The 19,154-nt window shown below is 37.9% G+C and overlaps 1 protein-coding gene across 3 annotated transcripts in view; it reads right to left on the bottom strand.

Annotated features, from left to right (window-relative positions):
* The window catches only part of COL12A1 (collagen, type XII, alpha 1), a 120,258-nt gene that overhangs the window by 25,761 nt on the left and 75,343 nt on the right, over nt 1-19,154 (bottom strand). For all 3 annotated transcript variants that reach the window (XM_010855266.1, XM_010855264.1, XM_010855263.1), the window contains 13 exons: nt 18,530-18,649; nt 17,309-17,455; nt 15,466-15,582; nt 15,171-15,317; nt 14,605-14,679; nt 12,630-12,769; nt 10,860-10,983; nt 10,551-10,694; nt 8,824-8,988; nt 7,487-7,525; nt 7,252-7,390; nt 4,564-4,706; nt 4,162-4,271 (listed from right to left, as the gene is read on the bottom strand). In XM_010855266.1, coding sequence (XP_010853568.1) covers nt 4,162-4,271; nt 4,564-4,706; nt 7,252-7,390; nt 7,487-7,525; nt 8,824-8,988; nt 10,551-10,694; nt 10,860-10,983; nt 12,630-12,769; nt 14,605-14,679; nt 15,171-15,317; nt 15,466-15,582; nt 17,309-17,455; nt 18,530-18,649 — 1,610 coding nt within the window. The remainder of the gene's footprint in view (nt 1-4,161; nt 4,272-4,563; nt 4,707-7,251; nt 7,391-7,486; nt 7,526-8,823; nt 8,989-10,550; nt 10,695-10,859; nt 10,984-12,629; nt 12,770-14,604; nt 14,680-15,170; nt 15,318-15,465; nt 15,583-17,308; nt 17,456-18,529; nt 18,650-19,154) is intronic.

Raw genomic sequence — 19,154 nt, 5'->3', positions numbered from 1 at the left:
AGGGAGGCCTGGCGTGCTGTGATTCATGGGGTCACAAAGAGTCGGACACGACTGAGCGACTGAACTGAACTGAACCTCTCTGAGTCTCAGTCCTCCTGCTATTATACATTAGTATAATTTCTTATTTTCCCCACTATGTATTCTTCCTGATATGGCCAGAGATAATATAGTAGATGAGATGACTCTTCAAACAATAGAGAGCTTTTCAAAAAAAAAAAAACAGATGCAGAGAACAAACTTGTGGTTACCTGTGGCAGGGCAGGGGGGCAAAACGGGTAGTGGATTAAGAGGTTTGTATAAAATAAGCTACAAATATATACTATACAATGTGGGGAACATAGTCAATATTTTATAATAACTATTAAAAAATAAATTATAGCAAGTGAACTATTCAAATACAATTAATAAATTGTTATACTCTGAACAAAGGAGCCTCGAATGTCTTCCACTGATTTTGCTAAATTCAGTTTTTAATTTTTTAGTCCAGAATCCCTGCCAACTCATTGGAAAAGTCCCTGATGCTGAGAAAGATTAAGGGCAGAAGGAGAAGAGGGCATCAGATGAGATGGCTGGATGGCATCACCAATGCCATGGACATGAACTTAGGAAACTTCAGGAGATGATGAAGGGACAGGGAGGCCTGGCACGCTGCAGTCCATGGGGTTGCAAAGAGTCAGACGTGACTGGGCAACTGAACAACAGCAACAGTCCTTGCCAAAAAGATCTTACACACCATGCAGATACCTAACATAGGAAAGAGCTAGGTTGTATCTTTTATAAAGAATCAGCTCTGGAAATCAAATTCAAATTCAATTTCCTCATAAGAAAACAAACATGTTGATTTATTGTTGTTGGATATGAAGATATTCAGAATCTTAAGAAATCTATTAGTACAGATAAATAATAAAACATCTATATTTCAATAATGTAAAGAATGGCTGCAGGCAATCTTTGGCTTTATAGTTATGCCCATAGTTTCCACTTATCACACAGCCCAAATACCCAAGTAAGCCCATGATGATTACTTTAAAAAGTTTGGCTCCAAGTTAAGGAACAGAAATTCCATTAAATGCTTTAGAGTAAATAAGCATAAGGACAGTCTCCAGAGATTTTTTTAACAGTAGATATTTTTTCCACATAGAATCACCACCAAAACATTAATTTAGTGCATCTATGAATTACATACTGCTTTTATTTAAAAGTGATATATGACTTACTAAAAATAATTTTAAATACCCCAGGGCAATCATCTAATACTGAATTCAAGATGAATGCCATATAGACATTCCCAAGGTATTTATTATCTAGTAAGAACTGAAACTTATTTATCAGATCTTATATGAACAATCTCAGAGGCTAACATTCAAAAGCTATTTGAAAAATCATAGTATCCAAAAAAACTATTTCAAAATCAAAGCTTTGAAGTTTTGAAACAAAATTATTCCAAATACACTTGTCACTCAATGCGAACCAAAAAGAAACACATGCTAAAAATATATTTTGCTACAATCTCTTCAGTGTGTTTTATTGCATGTTAAACACATGCATAATTAAATTTCAGATTGACTCTTCATCTGGGCACCATTGTCCCAAGTAATTAGGGACTATTTCCCAACCAGGAAGCATGTTGGTCACAGACCAGTAGAACGAAGCACGAACACTCTTGTCAACGCATCAACCCTTCCCAAGGTCTGCCATTCCTTATTTTTAATCTATTCTACCTTTTTGTCTTATTACAAATTTCTCACTCGAATCTACGTCATCTGTTACAATAAGATGGAGACACAGAACTTTTTCAAGATAATCCTCCAGAAGCAGCAGTTGTCTGCCCTTCCCCACATAAGCTCTTTTAGTCTATCCCCTCTCTCCCAAGAGCCTCCGGCATGTTATTTTCGCTAATTTGCTGCTTCTCTCAGAGAACTACTTGTTCTTATCTCAAGGACTGACGAATTTCAGTTCCCAAATTACATGGGAAATGAAAGAAGGGTGTTCCAAGTCCTTGGATCAGTAGCCAATAGAGACTGAACTTGGTACTTGAATGGATGCGATAAAGGAGAGTAGGTCATAAGAATGGGGTGGAGGAAGGAAGGAGGGGGGAGAAAGCATAATGAAAAAGTAGAGGAGGAACTAAAAAAATAGAAAGACACTATGAAAAAAGAAGGCAGAGAATTTGAAACGAAAAGAGTTTATGAGAAAAAGAGACAAGAGGCATTACATAAAACCTAAGAACACAAATACCTCTCTATAAACGCAAATTAAGACGGGAGGGTCAAAAAACAAGTCTCCTGATATGCAATAATTAATGACTATCACTATAGATCTCTTAAAAAATACTGCCTTATTTTCATCAAGTAAAACTAAACATTCAATGAAAGTTGGAAATTAAAAAATAATAGTTCCTAGCCTAGACGGGGGGAATAGTTTGGGGGAGGATGGATACATGTATACATATGGTTGAGTTAGTTTGCTGTTCACCTGAAATTATCATAACATTGTTAATCAGCTATACCCCAGTACAAAATAAAAAGTTAAAAAGATAATAATAATAGTTCCTAAATGATTATCAGGTGGTTAATAGCAGGCTGAGTTTCCAATATCTTCAGTGGATATGGAAGAAAAATAAAATAGTCCTCTTTAGCAAGTTACTCAAAGGTAAGTTTATAATAGGCATATCAATGAGCCAAAAAAAGTTCATAAGAACTTCACCAGATTCAGCATCTATTATTGGACAAGAAGCAATTGAGGCTAGTAAAAACCTGTCAAACTAGAATCTTCTTTCCCAATAAGGCATTTATTTTCCTGCACTTTACCAGTAAAGTCTGTAACTTGTTGAGCAAATATGCCTTTATACTCAGAGATCTCTGTTTCTCCATCATTGGTTTTGTTTTGGGTTTTTTTTTGGTTTTTTTTTTTTGGCTTATCACTAATGTGCTCATTGGGCTTCCCTGGTGGCTCAGTGGTAAAGAGCCCACCTGCCAATGGAGGAGACACGGATTCAATCCGTGTCAGGAGCTCCCCTGGAGAAGGAAATGGCAATCCACGCCAGTATTCTTGCCTGGGAAATTCCACAGACAGAAGAGCCTGGCAGGCTACAGTCTATGCCGTCCCATAGAGTTGGACATGACTGAGTGACCGAACAACAACGATGTGCACTTTGAGGCCTCTCCACATCCCTTGCTATCTTCACCAAGAATCTGATTCATGAATAGGAAAACATTCTGGGAAGAAACCAGGATTCTTAGGAAGAGAATCAGCAAGAAATTCAGTTAAATCTACCTAATTATGGGGAAGTTCTTCAATTTTCACTTGAGAAATCAGATTGAATTGGAAATATTTGTTTTCTACATATGGGGACTAACTTTCTGAGCCTCATACTGGGGAAATTTTAAAGCTTGCGCAGCAAATAGTCTTTCTCCTGTTCATTTGATCCAATTGATGCAAAAATTCCACTAAAAAGTCCACTCATAACCAAGACTGTTCATTTCCAATTCTGCCAAAGTCAGTACTCTTATCTGTCAATTAATTGCCTGACAGCAAGTCTGTATTACCCTTGGATCTTAAAATTAAAAAATTAAGATCAAGAATAGATAATCCCCTAAGAATTTATCTTAGAAGTTTTAATAAAATGATTCAGAGAAGTTGTAAATGTGTTCATGCAGAAGTTAATCTCATAAACAGTTATCTTAATTATGTTGGTAGATAGTGATAACTTTTGGACTGACATGTTTGTAACTTTTCAATAAATGAGCAAGAGGAAGCAGCTTACTACGCTCTATAAAAGAAAAAATATTATCAGCTAAATACAATCCACAAAAATTAAGCTTCTGAAACAAAATTCATAAAGGTTCAAAATAAAAGGTAGAAAAATGGGCGTACAATATTGTATATACTATACAACTCATATTCTAAAAAGACATTTGCATTGAATATATATTGAAATGTTAACAGTAGTTAATCTCATTAACTAGTAGATTAGTAGAAATAGCATTTTAAATTTTCTTCTTTGAAAATTGATCAAATCCTCTGAAATAAGATATTGTTTTTAAAAGACATGGCTATGTTTCCACTAGTTTAACATACATTTTAATAAATAATAAATTAGTTTAAGTTTTAAGTCCACATACTTCTTTTATAAATAACCAGATAATCTTACGTTTTTACCTTATGAAAACTTCCATAAAATAATGCCTTCACTTCATCTGTGTCAAATGTAACAGTCTGCACCTCACCTCTTGTATCCTTGTTAAAGAATGATAATGTCTTGCTAGAAGCTGTAATCAACACATAATTGTTATTAAAATCAAATGCATGGAGATTCTATATTGAAAGTATTAACAATTAATTCTTGTTGAGGAGATCTCTAAAAAATTAATAATTCGGTTAAGATAAAATGTAATTCAAGTATTTACTGACCTATTTTTTTAAAACTTTAAACATAAAAGCATAATCAAGGAAAAAGATATATACGTACATACATAGACATCCAGAAGGTTCTTAAAGAGAAGGAAAACCATAATAAAAAATATGCATGCATGGGCCTTAAGAGAAGATAAAAATCCTTACGATCTGCAATCACACCAACTTGTGGTTTATAGTCTCTGTCTGTGATCTGCCAAATTGCAAAAGGGTCGCTGGGAGTTTCTGGGAGGAGTCTGAATAGTAATATAATTGTATATGAAGGAGGGAGTCCATTGGGATGTAGTTCTCTGTTGGATAAAGCAAAATTAATTAACTAATTAGTAAGGATTTCTCATCAGAAATAGATGATATTTAAAATTTTTGGACTAGAATCTTTTCATGACTAGTATTGAAGCCATTTATAATAATCCAATTATATTATAATAATCCTTTTAATAATACATTATTAGAAGGCGAAAAATTAAGAATGAGACCTCAAAATAGCAAACACTAAAGACCCATTATGTAAGCAGTAATAGTTTATTTATAATCTGATAAAGTCAAAAAGTCTGGGAAACTGCCAAATGGTCTTTCATCCTACAGTTAATAAATCATTTTTTCTAGATACATAGATGATTATAAAACTATATAATGATTTTAGAGTGATAAACATTGTATCTATGGATGTAATTTAAAGAGCATAAATCTCACTAAATATATTCAATTTCCAACATCAGGGATATGAGATCGTACGTAAGATGGCTCAAGGTTTCAATTTCTCCCTCCCTATACACTTCCAAAGTCCTCCCTTAAAATCAAATAAATCAAATAAGCTCCAGAAGGTCACACGTTCCCAGAAACAAAACCAATAATATATGTTACGGCCACATACACGTGCAAATGTTTAGTGCTGATAAACGGATATGATTCAAGTTTCTTGGCTCTAAGGCTATTGAACATAAAATGTGGACCCATGCGTCCTTCTAGACTTGAGTCAATCATTGTTCTAAGGGAACCTCTGAAATAGCCTGAGACCATTTAAGAACACTTTCTTCGTAAAGATAGGAAAAGGGCCTTGACAATCGGCCCGTGGACAGAAAAGCAACTGCTCCACAGATTTGGACAGAGGCAGAGAACGGCTCTTGGGGTTTTGAGCCTCAGTGTCCCACAGTGCCGGCACTTCTGGAATATAACGCTGTCCTATGTTTGGGGGTTTTTTTCAATTTTTATTGGCACATGCTTGATTTGCAATGTTGCTTTTGCTTCTGCTGTACAGCAAAGTGAATCAGTTATACAAATACATAAAGCCTCTCTCTTTTTAGATTCTTTTCCCATCTGTACAGGCCGGGACCTCTACTCCACACTCTGAAATGCCCTCCTTCTTAAAGTGTATGTTCTGGGCAAGCTGACACAATGTCTTTTGTATGTTCGAAAACCAACCATCTTCATGATGAAGTGAAGTGAGAGTTGCTCAGTCGTATCTAACTCTTTGCCAACCCATGGACTATAGCCCGCCAGGCTCCTCTGTCCATGAAATCTTCGCAATATTCCACATTAAAAATAATATTGTCTCCATATAAAGTCATCAGTCACTTAGCCCATTTTTCTCCTTTTTTAGTTAATGAATGATTATGAAAAAATAAAGAAGTATTTAATTGCATTTTATGCCTCTTTCAGCCACAAGATCTGACTCTTAAGAGGACAGTGGGCTGTCTTACGTGAAAATGTAGGAATCATAGCTTGAGGTGACAGAGTTAAACACTGGGTATTTAGGTTCACTGCAAAACCTAAAACTGCGAACTAGTGTGGTTAACCATAAAAGAGTTAGGAACTCACAGTGTGGTCACACTACAACAATACAATCTGTGCTTCCTTACAAAAAATTAGCCTTGGTTTTAGTCTGCATTTTCCGTCAGCTTTCCCAGAGCATTTCAAATTTCAGGCATCATCATCTGACTCTGTCCTAAAGTTTCTGAAAACTTTATTTCTTGGTGTTCTTTCCCCTCCAGAAGGTGCCAAACACATATTTTGGTTATCAGAACCAGGTACAAACTTTCATCAAGTTAAATAACAACATCTAGAGCTGCCCAACAGGTCCCCGGAGCACCAGCCAATAAAAACTAACTGCCGCCTGTCGGATCACAGATCACTGACGGACTGCTGCAGTCTTTCATCTTCTGGAGTCAGAAGCTCTAGGAAGAATGCCTGATCCCATTCTGCACTGATTCCATCCAGCCCTTCTGCACCCACGGAGAAACGGTCAAGAGAAGAAGGTGCCTCCCTGCTTAAATAATCTCCCTTAGAAGAAGCATAACTACAGTCCTAGCCTTAAATTCAAAAGGATTTAGTAATCCATCACGTGGAAGATACAGGATGAGATTCTCAGAGTAGCAGGCTTGAGTACTAGTCTCCCATGTGACCTGATAAAAGACCCTTAACTCAGCTGTGGGGCTTCCCTGATGGCTCAGTGGTAAAGAATCTGTCTGCAATGCAGGAGATGCGGGAGACACGGATTCAATCCTTGGGTCGGGAAAATCCCCTGGAGGAAGAAATGGCAACCCACTCCAGTATTCATGCCAGGAGAATCCCAAGGACAGAGGAGCCTGGGGGCCTACAGTCCATGGGGTCACAAAGAGTCGGACATGACTGAGCAACTGAACATACACATCACACACACACACACACACACACACACAACCCAACTGTACTTAAGGAAACTAAATCAGGTTATTCATATGACTTTTCTGACAATTCTAAAATACCAGAGTGATAAGAAATCAGCAAAGATTCTAAGACCCTCAAAAAAGCCTCTGGCCCATGGTAAGAAAGAGACCCTCCTGTTGTCAGACTCACACTGTAGGCTGGTTCACAAAGGCGTTCTTCTGAAGCCTGTAAGATGAGTAGCTGGGGAAAGAGCCTGACTCCAGGGAGACTCCTTGCACAGAAGCAAAATTCTTTTCTGTCAGATTGTACGCTTCAAGCATCTTAAAACCTTCACATCAGAACAGAAAATATTGAAATGAGGTTATCTGAATTATCTTATTGCTTAAATCCTGAAATAAATTAGCCCAAGAGTATGAACGCTTACCTGGTGAGGTGTAGCCGTCCAAATAAATGAGAGGGCAACCTGCAACGCACAGCATTGTTTAAGTCCAAGGCACCAGGGAAAACTAACATTACACACGCATAGAAAGCGCCTGCATATGGACAGCAAGTAACCAAACTGTTCATTCATTCACAGAACTAACAATCGAACCTTTTCTAAGTGGTTTTGCGTAGATTTTCAACTTGTAGGAGAAATTATACTATTGAGCAGTAGTAACCACGTTTTCTGGACAGTCTCCAGTCCACCTGGAATTTCACAACGTTCTTAAGAATGGTAAGACAGAATTAAAGGGGGAAATTTATATATTTTTTTCGATGAATTAAAGAACTTTTCGCCCAGCGAACTTTAAATTTATGCAAGGGCAGGAGGAATTTGTGGCCAGCCAGTCCTCTTCTCGGCCAAACGCTGGAGGCTCGTGCTCCTCACTGAACCATCCAGGGCAGGTGTGCAGGGGGTCCCAACCTGGGGCCCAGAGCTGGGACAGGAAAGGCTGCATGCAAGACTCCCTGGAATGGATGGAACAGCTGCTGCTCCCTCCCTGTGCACTTTCACTAGGGCAGCTCCATTCTGAGCTTCAGCGTTAATTTTTACAGCAAGCCATTAACATTTGTTTACTTCCTGTGCCTCTAACCAGAGTTCTGAGATTCTAATATAATGTTTAATAGGGGAAAAAAAAAACACTTAAAAAGCACAGCTCTGCCTGGGATTAGGGGTTTAGATGAGCCACTCAACTATCTCCTTAATCTAATACTCCAAAAATCAGAGTTCATGAATGGGGAGGAGGACAAATGGATTTAAATCTTTTGTCCTTCACTGCATCTCAAAAGTTAAACTGGAGGTCTCGGTATACCATGAATATAGCCAAAGAAACAAATGAGAACCAAGTGCATTTCTATGGGGAACACTCGCATAAGGCTGTTTTTTCATGGCTCTCTTGAAGCACAGATGTTGACAGAACAAATACCAATTGATTACTAACAGGGAAAACCTTCACCTCACAGAAATGCTTCTATAAATGCATTTCTAAGTTGAAGATTCATTTTCTCAAATGTCACAGGCATTGAGATGGTGGGAAAAGGATATATACAAACATTTTATTTCCATACAAGGAATATTGCATCTTCAAGACTAAAAATGGACCTCTGACAAGCACACAGTTAGCATGATCTCAATAGGAACAGTGATTCATCAGGTTCTCAAGTGGTTTCCCAGGATCTATTTATGCACAGACTTGATCTTGGTTAGGATGAGGAATGGTCTACACAGTAGTTACTTTTCAAAACAAGTGAGACTATGGATCCATATGGACCATGACTTACTTGAAGTGGCAGTTTCACACACAAATGTGATGAGGTTGTCCTCGATCTTCTCAAAAGATTCAAAGTCATCCACGATGAACACATGCCGTTCGCTTGGTTTGCTCGCTATGTTGGCAAGTTCATTGTAGTCGACATCAGCCACACCAACCACAAAGACGCTGAACCCTGCAGAGCAATGTTTACAGAATTACACAAACTCTTATGGTCTAAACAATTCAAAATAAAACCTTACCAGAAATGATGCCAAATTTTCTCAGCTTATACATCAAGTTCTTTCAACATACTTTTTCCTGTTTTTTGGCTTATAGAATTCAATTAATTGGATTTCCTAAAATAAAATCTTAACAATTAAAAGGTGAACATTTTAAAAACAAAATGACTTAATGCAGCACTCAGTTCCTTCCACACATCCTAATATACCCATTAATATAAAATTCAATTAATTGGATTTCCTAAAATAAAATCTTAACAATTAAAAGGTGAACATTTTAATAACAAAACGGCTTAATGTAGCACTCATTTCCTTCCACACATCCTAAATATACCCATTAATTCTGCAGATGTCTTAGGCAACATTAGCATTTTAAGCCGATTTGACTCAGAATCCAACAATAGGCCCATTTTAACTGAATTCCTGAAACTAATTTACTCAATAAACTCAGGCTCAAAGTCAGCACTTTGACCACTTTCAAAATGAAATCTACAACTCCCGCTGACAATAAACTTTCATTTATTTAGGCTAACCCAAATAAACAAAGTTTTCACTCCAAAAGTTTAATTCAACAGCAGGAAAAATAGGCTATATAAAAAACTGGTTACATAATTAGCTAGAAACAAGATAACTTGAGGAGCAATCATTCATAACCCCAAAGTTAAATCAGCAAGGAGCCCAGCATCTGAAGAAATCTGTTCAAAGTGCCTAACCACAATGGAAATAATTTATAAAAACATCAGTGCATAGAATGATCTCTATTGTAAGAAGACAGTATGACTTAGTATTAATCGTGACTCAGACTTTTAGCCAAAGACCCATACATGTGCAGATGACAAACTCCATATAATGAAGTACTTTACAATTTAGACCACAGTAAATCATGCATAGCATAGAATTCTCTCTAAAATATGTCCACCTTGGACCCTGCTTGAGGGAGTGAGGTTGTTAAAGCAAGCACTATAAAGATCTTGTTTCATCTCTAATCATCTGACATAACTAATTTGAAAGGCAGTGTAACATTCTTGCTACAGGCTTTCAGAATGTTTGATTGCCAGGATCTACACCAGTGACATCTCCCCAGACGCCTCTCCACTCCTTTGCAGTGAACCTTCCAGCAATCCGTTTGGGGCATGACTCTACCAGGTCATGCTAAACCTATGTCCCTCCTCAGAGTGGGCTGAACCAGCATCAAGATTTACTTCTGCTATAGCAGGAAGCCTGCTTGAGGATCATCCCATCACTGCTGTCTGTACCCTTCCAACCACTACGGGGGACAGAGCCTGAGGCATGCGTGTCTTACACAAAAAATACACCATGTCTTTGCTGACCAATTATCCAACTGTTCCATGATTAAATGTAAAATAACATTAGAAGGGAATGGAAGAGGATAAAGTCAAAGAGAAACAATAAAGTAAAATCCATAATTTTGGTCTTTTGCAAGCATTTCTGGATGTTTGAAACTGTAAAATAAATGAGGGCAATCCCTGGGCGTCAAATGTATGCCTGTGTTTACCTGACTGCTGGATGACCAAAGCCGCCTTCTTGACCTCATCCTGCGACCGACCATCCGTGACTACAACCAGCACCTTGGGGACATTCTTCCTCATGCCGCTCTCCCAGGTCAACACCTTCTCCTTGATAAAGGTCAGAGCCTTGCCTGTAGAATGTGGCACAGAACATGTTTGTGTCTTATCAGTGAAAACTATCCAAATGCCTTTAGTCACACCCAACGGATAAGAATTTGAATGTTAGAGTTATACTCAGCCCATCACTCCAAAGGCTTTGGAGAGCAAAAGTCTAAGTACATGCTGATGAACAGTACCTGTTCTTGTGTTTCCTCCTCTGTACCGAATGTTCTGGAGGGCCCCCAGGGCCAGGGCCTTGTCGTTGTATGTGTTCAGCTTAAACTCAGACTTGACCTCGTCACTGTACTGCACAAATGAGACCTGAAGAGAAAGGCAGTTTGGTGGTGAGGGTAAGTCAGCTCTTTTTATGTTTCAATTTTCAAATGAGTCCTCTAGTTGTAGAATGGGAAGGAGAAGTGTATTCGACCTGATGAAATATTATAAACACTTTATAGCTAATATTATAACACTGACTACCACTGTCTCACTAAATTCTCGAATTTCTGATCTTCATAAAAGTTTCAGTAATTGATAACTGATAAAGTACATGCACTGTATTTATTGTCCAGGATGTAAGAAGGGATACATGAAGCTAGAGAGCAGTGACATTCCAGGATTAGAAATGAGAATATACTATCTTGAGCTCAAATGTTGGCTAAGCAATTGTTTCTCATTTCTACTGACTCCATCTATTCTCCATGGTAACATAAAAATGGCACATGTGTGACAATAATCATCACTCATCACAAACTCAGTGGTGGTGTGATTTAGTAGAAAGATTATAGGCTTTATACACAGGATCAATGGGATCAAAACTCTGCCGATTGATAGCTTTGTGACATTGGGCAAGTTCCCAACATCTCTGGGTCTTCATTTTTTCATCAGCAAAATGGAAACAATTATACTTACTTTCTTCAGGCGTTTTAAGGAAGAAGAATCATATATACTAAGTAGCTGGCACATGGAAGCTAATAAAATATGGTAGCTTTTTTATTCTTATATTTTATCAGAAATATTAATTTCTAAAAGGATTTTTAAAATGGCTTAGTTGCTGACACATTAAATTAAGAACATAACTAGCCTGACATTTTACTCATCTTGGGTTGGAATAACATCCACAGGATTATTTGGGGATTTGAAATTTAATATATTCCATAAAACATTGTTCCATAAAAGAAGACGTGATTTGTTTGCAGAATTATTTGTGGTTTATGTCAAAAGCTCTTATTTTCATAACATCTCTAAGATGTCACAATGAAGAGGTACAAACAGCCAAAATAAAGAAGAAAACTCACCAAGAGAAATATGGAAGGAAAGAACAATATTCCAAAAAAATAATAAAACCATTGTCTCTTGCCTTTAGGAATCAGTGATTTAGACAGAAGAGAAACACACAAATAATGACAATATAAAGTGGCATGGGCCACAACAGCAATACAAACAGAACCCTTCAGGAGTCTGGAACGCCTAAAACTATCAAGGAAACTTCTCCAGAAAGCGTGGAATTGAAATGGGTCTTCAAGGTCGCAGAATCTGAATTACAAGTAACAGAGCCACTGGTGCTGAGTGTCATGACAGAGGGGACAACAGGTCCCCAACCAGTCACTAATCATCCCTGGATCTTCTGAGTTAAGAGGGTAGGACAGTTACAATGCCTTTAACTTCCAGAACACAAAGTGATCTTTTGTGAAAATGGATCCTTGTCAGAAGTTTTAAGCAGCAAGTTAGAGTTAGAATTCCCTAAATTCTTCAACAAGAACATCATCTAGCCAAGAGAATACCTAGAGGAATACTTATTTTTTCTATTCATTTTATCATTTACACCTAAGCCCTTCCCAAAAGTATACGTGTAAAGAAAATAGAAAATAAAGTCAAAATTGAGTTTATACTGAAAAGTCTTTGTACTTAAGAAGTTTGGAGGAAACGGCAAGACACTACAGATGAACAACCATTGAAACGACACCCACCTGAATTCCAGCAGGACTGATTTCATCAAAGCCTCCCACGGTATGGAAGATGAATTTTACAACTTTGTTAAAATTATCATCCCCAATACTCCAGGAAGCATCGGTCAGGAATACAATATCTGCTTTGGCCCCTTTGCACACTGGGGGAGAAAACACAAAAGAAGCCCAAAGTCTCATAAATTCTTTCATTCAAGTGAAGTTACAAAACTGAGAAATGTAGTCTAACACCCTGCTACTCCTCTGTGGTTCCAGCAGCAACAGCATCACGTGGGAATTTGACAGAAATGGAGTCTTGGGCCCAACCCCAGACTTCCTGAATCAGAATCAGCAGTAACAAAGTGCCAGATAATTCCAGTGCACAGTAAAGTTTGAGAAGTGCTCTCAATCTCTGCTCTGGAATTACTCCATCTGTGCACATTCTGCAAACACATGCTCCCTCCATATAGAATTCTTCAAGTAGCTTCAAACAATAAATGTGGAGGAAATCAAATTAAAAACAATTATTCACAGAACTTGAGTCATCAGTGGGTTTGGAGATTCTATATATAATCATCAAAGACTTGATGCAGATAAGGTGTCTTTTAAATTTTAAATTAAGCCACTAGAATCCTATGGAAGGACGAAAAGGAAGGAATAAAATAAAGAAACATCTTTAAATCTTCAGACTTGAAGGCTTAAGAAAATTCCGAAAATAAGAATTTAACAACATTTTAGTGACAAAAACTTAACGTGCAGAATATTTAACACCAAGAATGAATCCTAATGTAAATACGGACTTTGGATGATAATGATGTGCCAATATAGGTTCACAGGATGTAGCGAACATCCCACTCTGGCAGCAGGGGGATGTTGAGAGTTGGGGGAGGTTTGGATGGGAGGAGGCAGGGCATGTCTGGGACCTACATGTACTTTCAGTTCAAATTTGCGGTGAACCCAAAACTGCTCTAAAATTTAACTACTCTAAAATAAAATTTAACGTCTATTAAGACCTTAGCATGTCTTTAAGCAAAAATTATTTACTGAATTCTTTTCAAAAGTTTAATTTAAAGAAACTCAACTATTTTATCCTATAATAATACACTTTTAATTTTACTTCTTTAATAGACTTGATAAAATCATAAGATAAAATCATACCAAAAAGGCTAAGATAAAATCATAGCCTTATAAGTTTTCCAAGATTAAAAAAAAAAAAAATCTTTAAAGTCTGAAATGCTTTCAGTTAAATGCTGGAAACAGAACGTAGGAAAAGAATAAACCAGTAGTTAATTTGTTATTCAGTCGCTCAGTCGTGTCTGACTCTGCAACCCCACGGACTGCAGCATGCCAGCTTTTCTGTCCCTCCCTACCTACTGGAGCTTGCTCACACTCATGTCCATGACTCATCCAACCATCTCATGCTCTGTCACCTGAAACTTAATTTGATGAAACGCTGAGCATTGCCCCAAATTACAGGGAGACCAGTAGGAATAGCTCAGTATATGTCTTTTTACCAGTTCTCTGCAAGTGACAATTATGTCTCCAGCTTTGGTGAATGGAAATTTTTCAGCTTTGTGTAATCCAGGGCCTCTCAGGTCAGAAGCCAGGAATTCCAAAGTCAAAGGCCACAGGAGTTACATTGCAGATTTAGCACCAAAGGTTCCCAGTGCTTGTTAATGCCAACAGCCAGAAGAAAGAAATGCCCACCATGTGACTATCGATTTTATAAGGCATCACTAGACATTCATCTGCAAAACTGAGGAAACAGAGCTCCACTGAGAGCTGCAGTGGTTTATGATTGATTTTAGTCACACTAAAATGTGTCTGGAGCAAGGGAAGAGAGAATCACTGGTCATCTTTGCCTTTGATCTAAAAACGCTTCCGCAGGAATAATAAATCAGAAAGGTCCTATGTCAACTGTAAATGATGTATAGGGTGCGTAAGTAAGAAGGATCTCAGTCCCCAGCAGCTGAATGCATGGACTGATAGCATCACTTACCTTCCCGGGCTGGTGGAATTGTAGGAGGAGGAGGGGGTGTGGGTGGCTCTGTCGGGGCTTCCGTTGGTTTTAAGGCTAGAATTTAAAACAATAATTATAAAACCACAACAAGTACATATTTCATATCACAGAAAGTAAATCTTAAGAGCCATTTCAGCCCTCGACAACAAATTAAGTCTCCCTGGCACTGATGCTGGGAATTCTATTTCATCCAAATTTGGTACCATTGGCAGACAGTATTGACTGCAGCAGGAACTGAAGCCCAGAATCAGAGGGAGAATGGGCAAAGGTCACTAATGCAACACATATTCACCTTCTCACTGTCTGCTAGAGCCAGCTCCCTCTTTGAGGTCTTTCCTTATTACCAAACCTAACAGGGGCAGCACAGGTTTGCTACAGATAAAGGTGTTGAGCCGGCCACAGACCCCACCTCAAGGACCTGCCATCACCTCACTACTGCTGTTCTCGAGGAGAAGTGGTCATGCAGGAGTCACTTCAGCCTCCCACATCCAAAGGATCCTACTCTGAAGCCTTACAGAGACTCCCCAGATTACTCAAGCACTTACTAGTACGTTCTTTGACTGAAACACCTGGTCCCTCAAGATTTGGTGTCTGCACAAAGACAGTGACGCCATAATCAGTTTCTGGTGACAGGTCGGTGAAGCAGTGACTGGTTTCTGATCCACGCACTGTGATTTCCTGTCCTCTGGTTCCTGGTTAGGACAATGCCAGCATTGTCAATAGTTATATTTAAAGGCATGTTGATGCATCATTTTATAACCAAAATAACATCTTTACTAAAGTTTAAAATGTGACTACTATGTGCTCCAGGTATTTGTTTTTTATTTTTTGCACACGTACCATCTGCGGGGCTTAGTTTTAGTCTGTAGGAAGTGGCTGCTCGGTGAGCCAACCATCTGACACAGAATGTATCCCACCCGACTTGGTAAGTTTTCAGATCCGTCACATTCAAATATACTACAAAAAAAAAAAAAAAGGCAGGAAGAAACAGACTTACTTCCTAAACAAAGACAAAAAGCAAACTTTTAATCCTAGCACATTTTTAAAACTTTCATTGTGGCTGAAAAAGGTAATGCCTAAAGTCTCACATTGTTCACATTGTTTCCTTATTAAGAAATATACATGAAACAAACATGAAAATATGGTACAGTCAAAATGGATCTCCCTTTTTATCACTGATTTTCAAGAGAAGCAAATTCCACATTCAGGCATAACTCTGAGATACTGCAGGTTCAGTTCCAGACCATCAGAATAAAGCAAATACTGGTCCAGTAAACGAGTGACATGAATATTTTGACTTTCCAAGGCATATAAAAGTTATGTTTACACTATACCATAGTATATTAAGTGTGAAGTAGCTTTTTGTATGGAGAAGGCAATGGCAACCCACTCCAGTACTTTTGCCTGGTAAATCTTAAGGACAGAGGAGCCTGTAGGCTGCAGTCCATGTGGTCGCTGAGTTGGACACGACTGAGCGACTTCACTTTCACTTTTCACTTTCATGCATTGGAGAAGGAAATGGCAACCCACTCCAGTGTTCTTGCCTGGAGAATCCCAGGGACAGGGAAGCCTGGTGGGCTGCCATCTATGGGGTTGTGCAGAGTCGGACATGACTGAATCGACTCAGCAGCAGCAGCTTTTTGTATAAAAAAAGTAATGTTCATACCTTCATTAAAAATACTTGATTGCTAAAAATGTTAACCATCATCTGAGCCTTCAGCCAATTGTAATCTTTTTGCAATAGTAACACCAAAGATCAGTGATCTCAGATCACTATAACATAATAATAATGGAAAAGGTTGAAATATTTCAAGAACTACCAAATGTGACACAGAGACATGAAGTGAGCAAATGCTGATGGAAAAATGGCACCAGCAGACTTGCTCCATGCCAGGTTGCCACAAAACTTCAATTTACAGAAAATGCAGCATCTGCAAAGTGCAATAAAGCCAACTGCAATAAAACGAGGTCTGTCTGTAGCCCCTCTCAACACAATGAATGTCCAAGATCTCATGAAAAACAATGAGAATTTTTTCTGAAATTCTATCTGCTAAGTTCTGAAATAGTCATTAAAACATTTGATGATGATAAAATCTATCTGTGGGCTGAATCAGTAATCATGACATTTACATGAAAACTTTCAACTGTGCATGTGTTTACTCAGTCACTCAGTCGTGACTTTGTGACCACATGGGCTATAGTCCACCAGGCTCTTCTGTCCATGGAATTTTCCAGGCAAGGATACTGGAATGGGTTGCCTTTTCCTACTCCAGGGGATCTTCCCAACCCAGGGATTGAACTGCACCTCTTACATCTCCTGCATTGCCAGGTTAATTCTTTACAACTGAACCACCTAGGAAGCCCGTGTTTAACATCAAATGTCAGGAAAAACCACCTCGTTCTCAACTCTATGATCTTACATATTATTCATGGATGAAATAATAATTCCAAAATTTTTATCTTTCAAATTTTAAAATGTATTTTATATGAAATAAACATATCTCAACACACACATTTTGTAATTTTGATTATATGGCCTAAATATTTGTTTAGCTGGACACAAAAGGGTTACCTACTCAATGCTGAGGAAACATGCATATGTTAAGAAAGAAAATTAGAACAGACTGACCTGATCATTTATACTACACTTTTTCTTACAACCGCAAAAAGCTACGTGACTCACATGTAGTGCCTTGGTCGGTCAGAGGAACACTGAGTCCAGAATCATACTGAGCGTAGACATTCACATCATAGGTGGTGCTGGGGTTCAGATTGTGTAATGTGTATGATGTCACTTCTCCAACAAAAACTTCCATGGGCTCATTGGAACCTTTTATTACAATCACAAAAATACAGAGAAATATGTTATCCCTAGTCTCAATTTTTTTCTTAAAATCAAATGACTTAAATGATAGTATGAATACTATTGATTTCATAGGCCTTATGCACTTGCTCCCTGTAATACATGCTACATTATATGCTGAATACAAAACTGTAGGCAGACACAATCCTTTTCTTGTTATTCTCAAAGTGTAGCACAATACCTAACATGTGTGCTAATGAACGCAGCATGTGTGCAATTAATGCTCCTTTAAAGAATAAAGCATCACACAGTCAACTACTCCAGACTTCAAGCTTCTTCTCTAAAGCCTCATTTTGCCAGCACAGTACTCTGTACACACTAGGTACTCAATTAACATTTTCCTGTTGTAGAGAGGATTTAAAAACATCTGTCTTGCATCCCATTCCTCCACTTTGAAGTTGTCTCTTTGTTTCTTGTACAGCTCACGTATTCTGACACTTGCCTTCTCTCCTTTTCCTTTTTCTGGTTCACACCCTTCCCGAGTACATGGAAGATACCTCAGCAAATTTAGCACAAAGAGTATATTTCTTCCATTTTGCTAAACATATAGACAGAACATGGAAACAAAGATGGCAAATAATTTAATAGAGAGGACATCCATTTAAGTGAAAGTGTCAGTGGGAAGTTGAAAAGCAAGCCTGTTGTGAATAAACTAAAATGCACATGCTCTAAATGGAATAATACCTTGACATAATGGGAAAAATACAGAAATAGTTTATATTAATTAAGTACCCATTATTTCACAAGCATAATAACATAAAGGTTGTCTGAACACAATTTCAATTTGTGGAATTTTATGAACCAGATAAGACATCTTAGTCATGCAAATTAATGGCAGTAACATCTAAACCCATAGTAACAATGATACTTTAAACCACGGGCTTGAATACTATTTCCAGAAATGTTACCTTTGGTAGGAGAGAACTTGATGTGATAACTGAACTGTCAGGAGAATCTAATCATGGAGGATGCAATTAAAAACACTCTCATACACAAATAACCCTCTAATGCATTTCTAAGATAACAAAGTTGTTTCCTTACCCACTGGCTTATACACAATTTTATATCCAAGAACAGGAGAGGGTGAAGGATCCCAGGACACCCTGAATCTGGTATACCATTCATCAGAGATGTGTATGTTCTGAGGAGGAAGTAATCCCACTGAAAACAAATATTGGCACACATTACTGACCTTTTATTAACAAACAAGGACTAACAAACATTAAGCATAGAACTTAATGAGTATTGACTATGAATATTGGCCGTGCAGCTCCACGAGAGCATATTAATAGTATCTCATAATGTTCTGATCCAAAAAATAATTAATAAGCACTGAAATGTTCAACAGAAAGCTTTGAAATTTTTCAAATTCAGACAGCAAATCAAACAGACTCAGGAACTGGTGATTTCCAGAACCAGTATGTTATATGATGCAGAATCATAGAGACTAAAATATATCTCATACCAGTTTTTGAATGTTATAGATCAAAGACTGTTAGAGCAAAAAAAAAAAAAAAGCAGTTTTGAGACTATCTATCCCAACCATCTGGAGAAGGCAATGGCAACCCACTCTAGTACTCTTGCCTGGAAAATCCCATGGGCAGAGGAGCCTGGTAGGCTGCAGTCCCTGGGGTTGGTGAGAGTCGGACACGACTGAGGTACTTCA

The sequence above is a fragment of the Bison bison genome, unplaced genomic scaffold, assembly GCF_000754665.1.
Source record: "Bison bison bison isolate TAMUID 2011002044 unplaced genomic scaffold, Bison_UMD1.0 scf7180017864362, whole genome shotgun sequence".
Taxonomy (NCBI): Eukaryota; Metazoa; Chordata; class Mammalia; order Artiodactyla; family Bovidae; genus Bison; species Bison bison.
The sequence above is the reverse complement of the archived record's forward strand: the minus strand, read 5'-3'. Positions and strand labels throughout refer to the sequence as shown.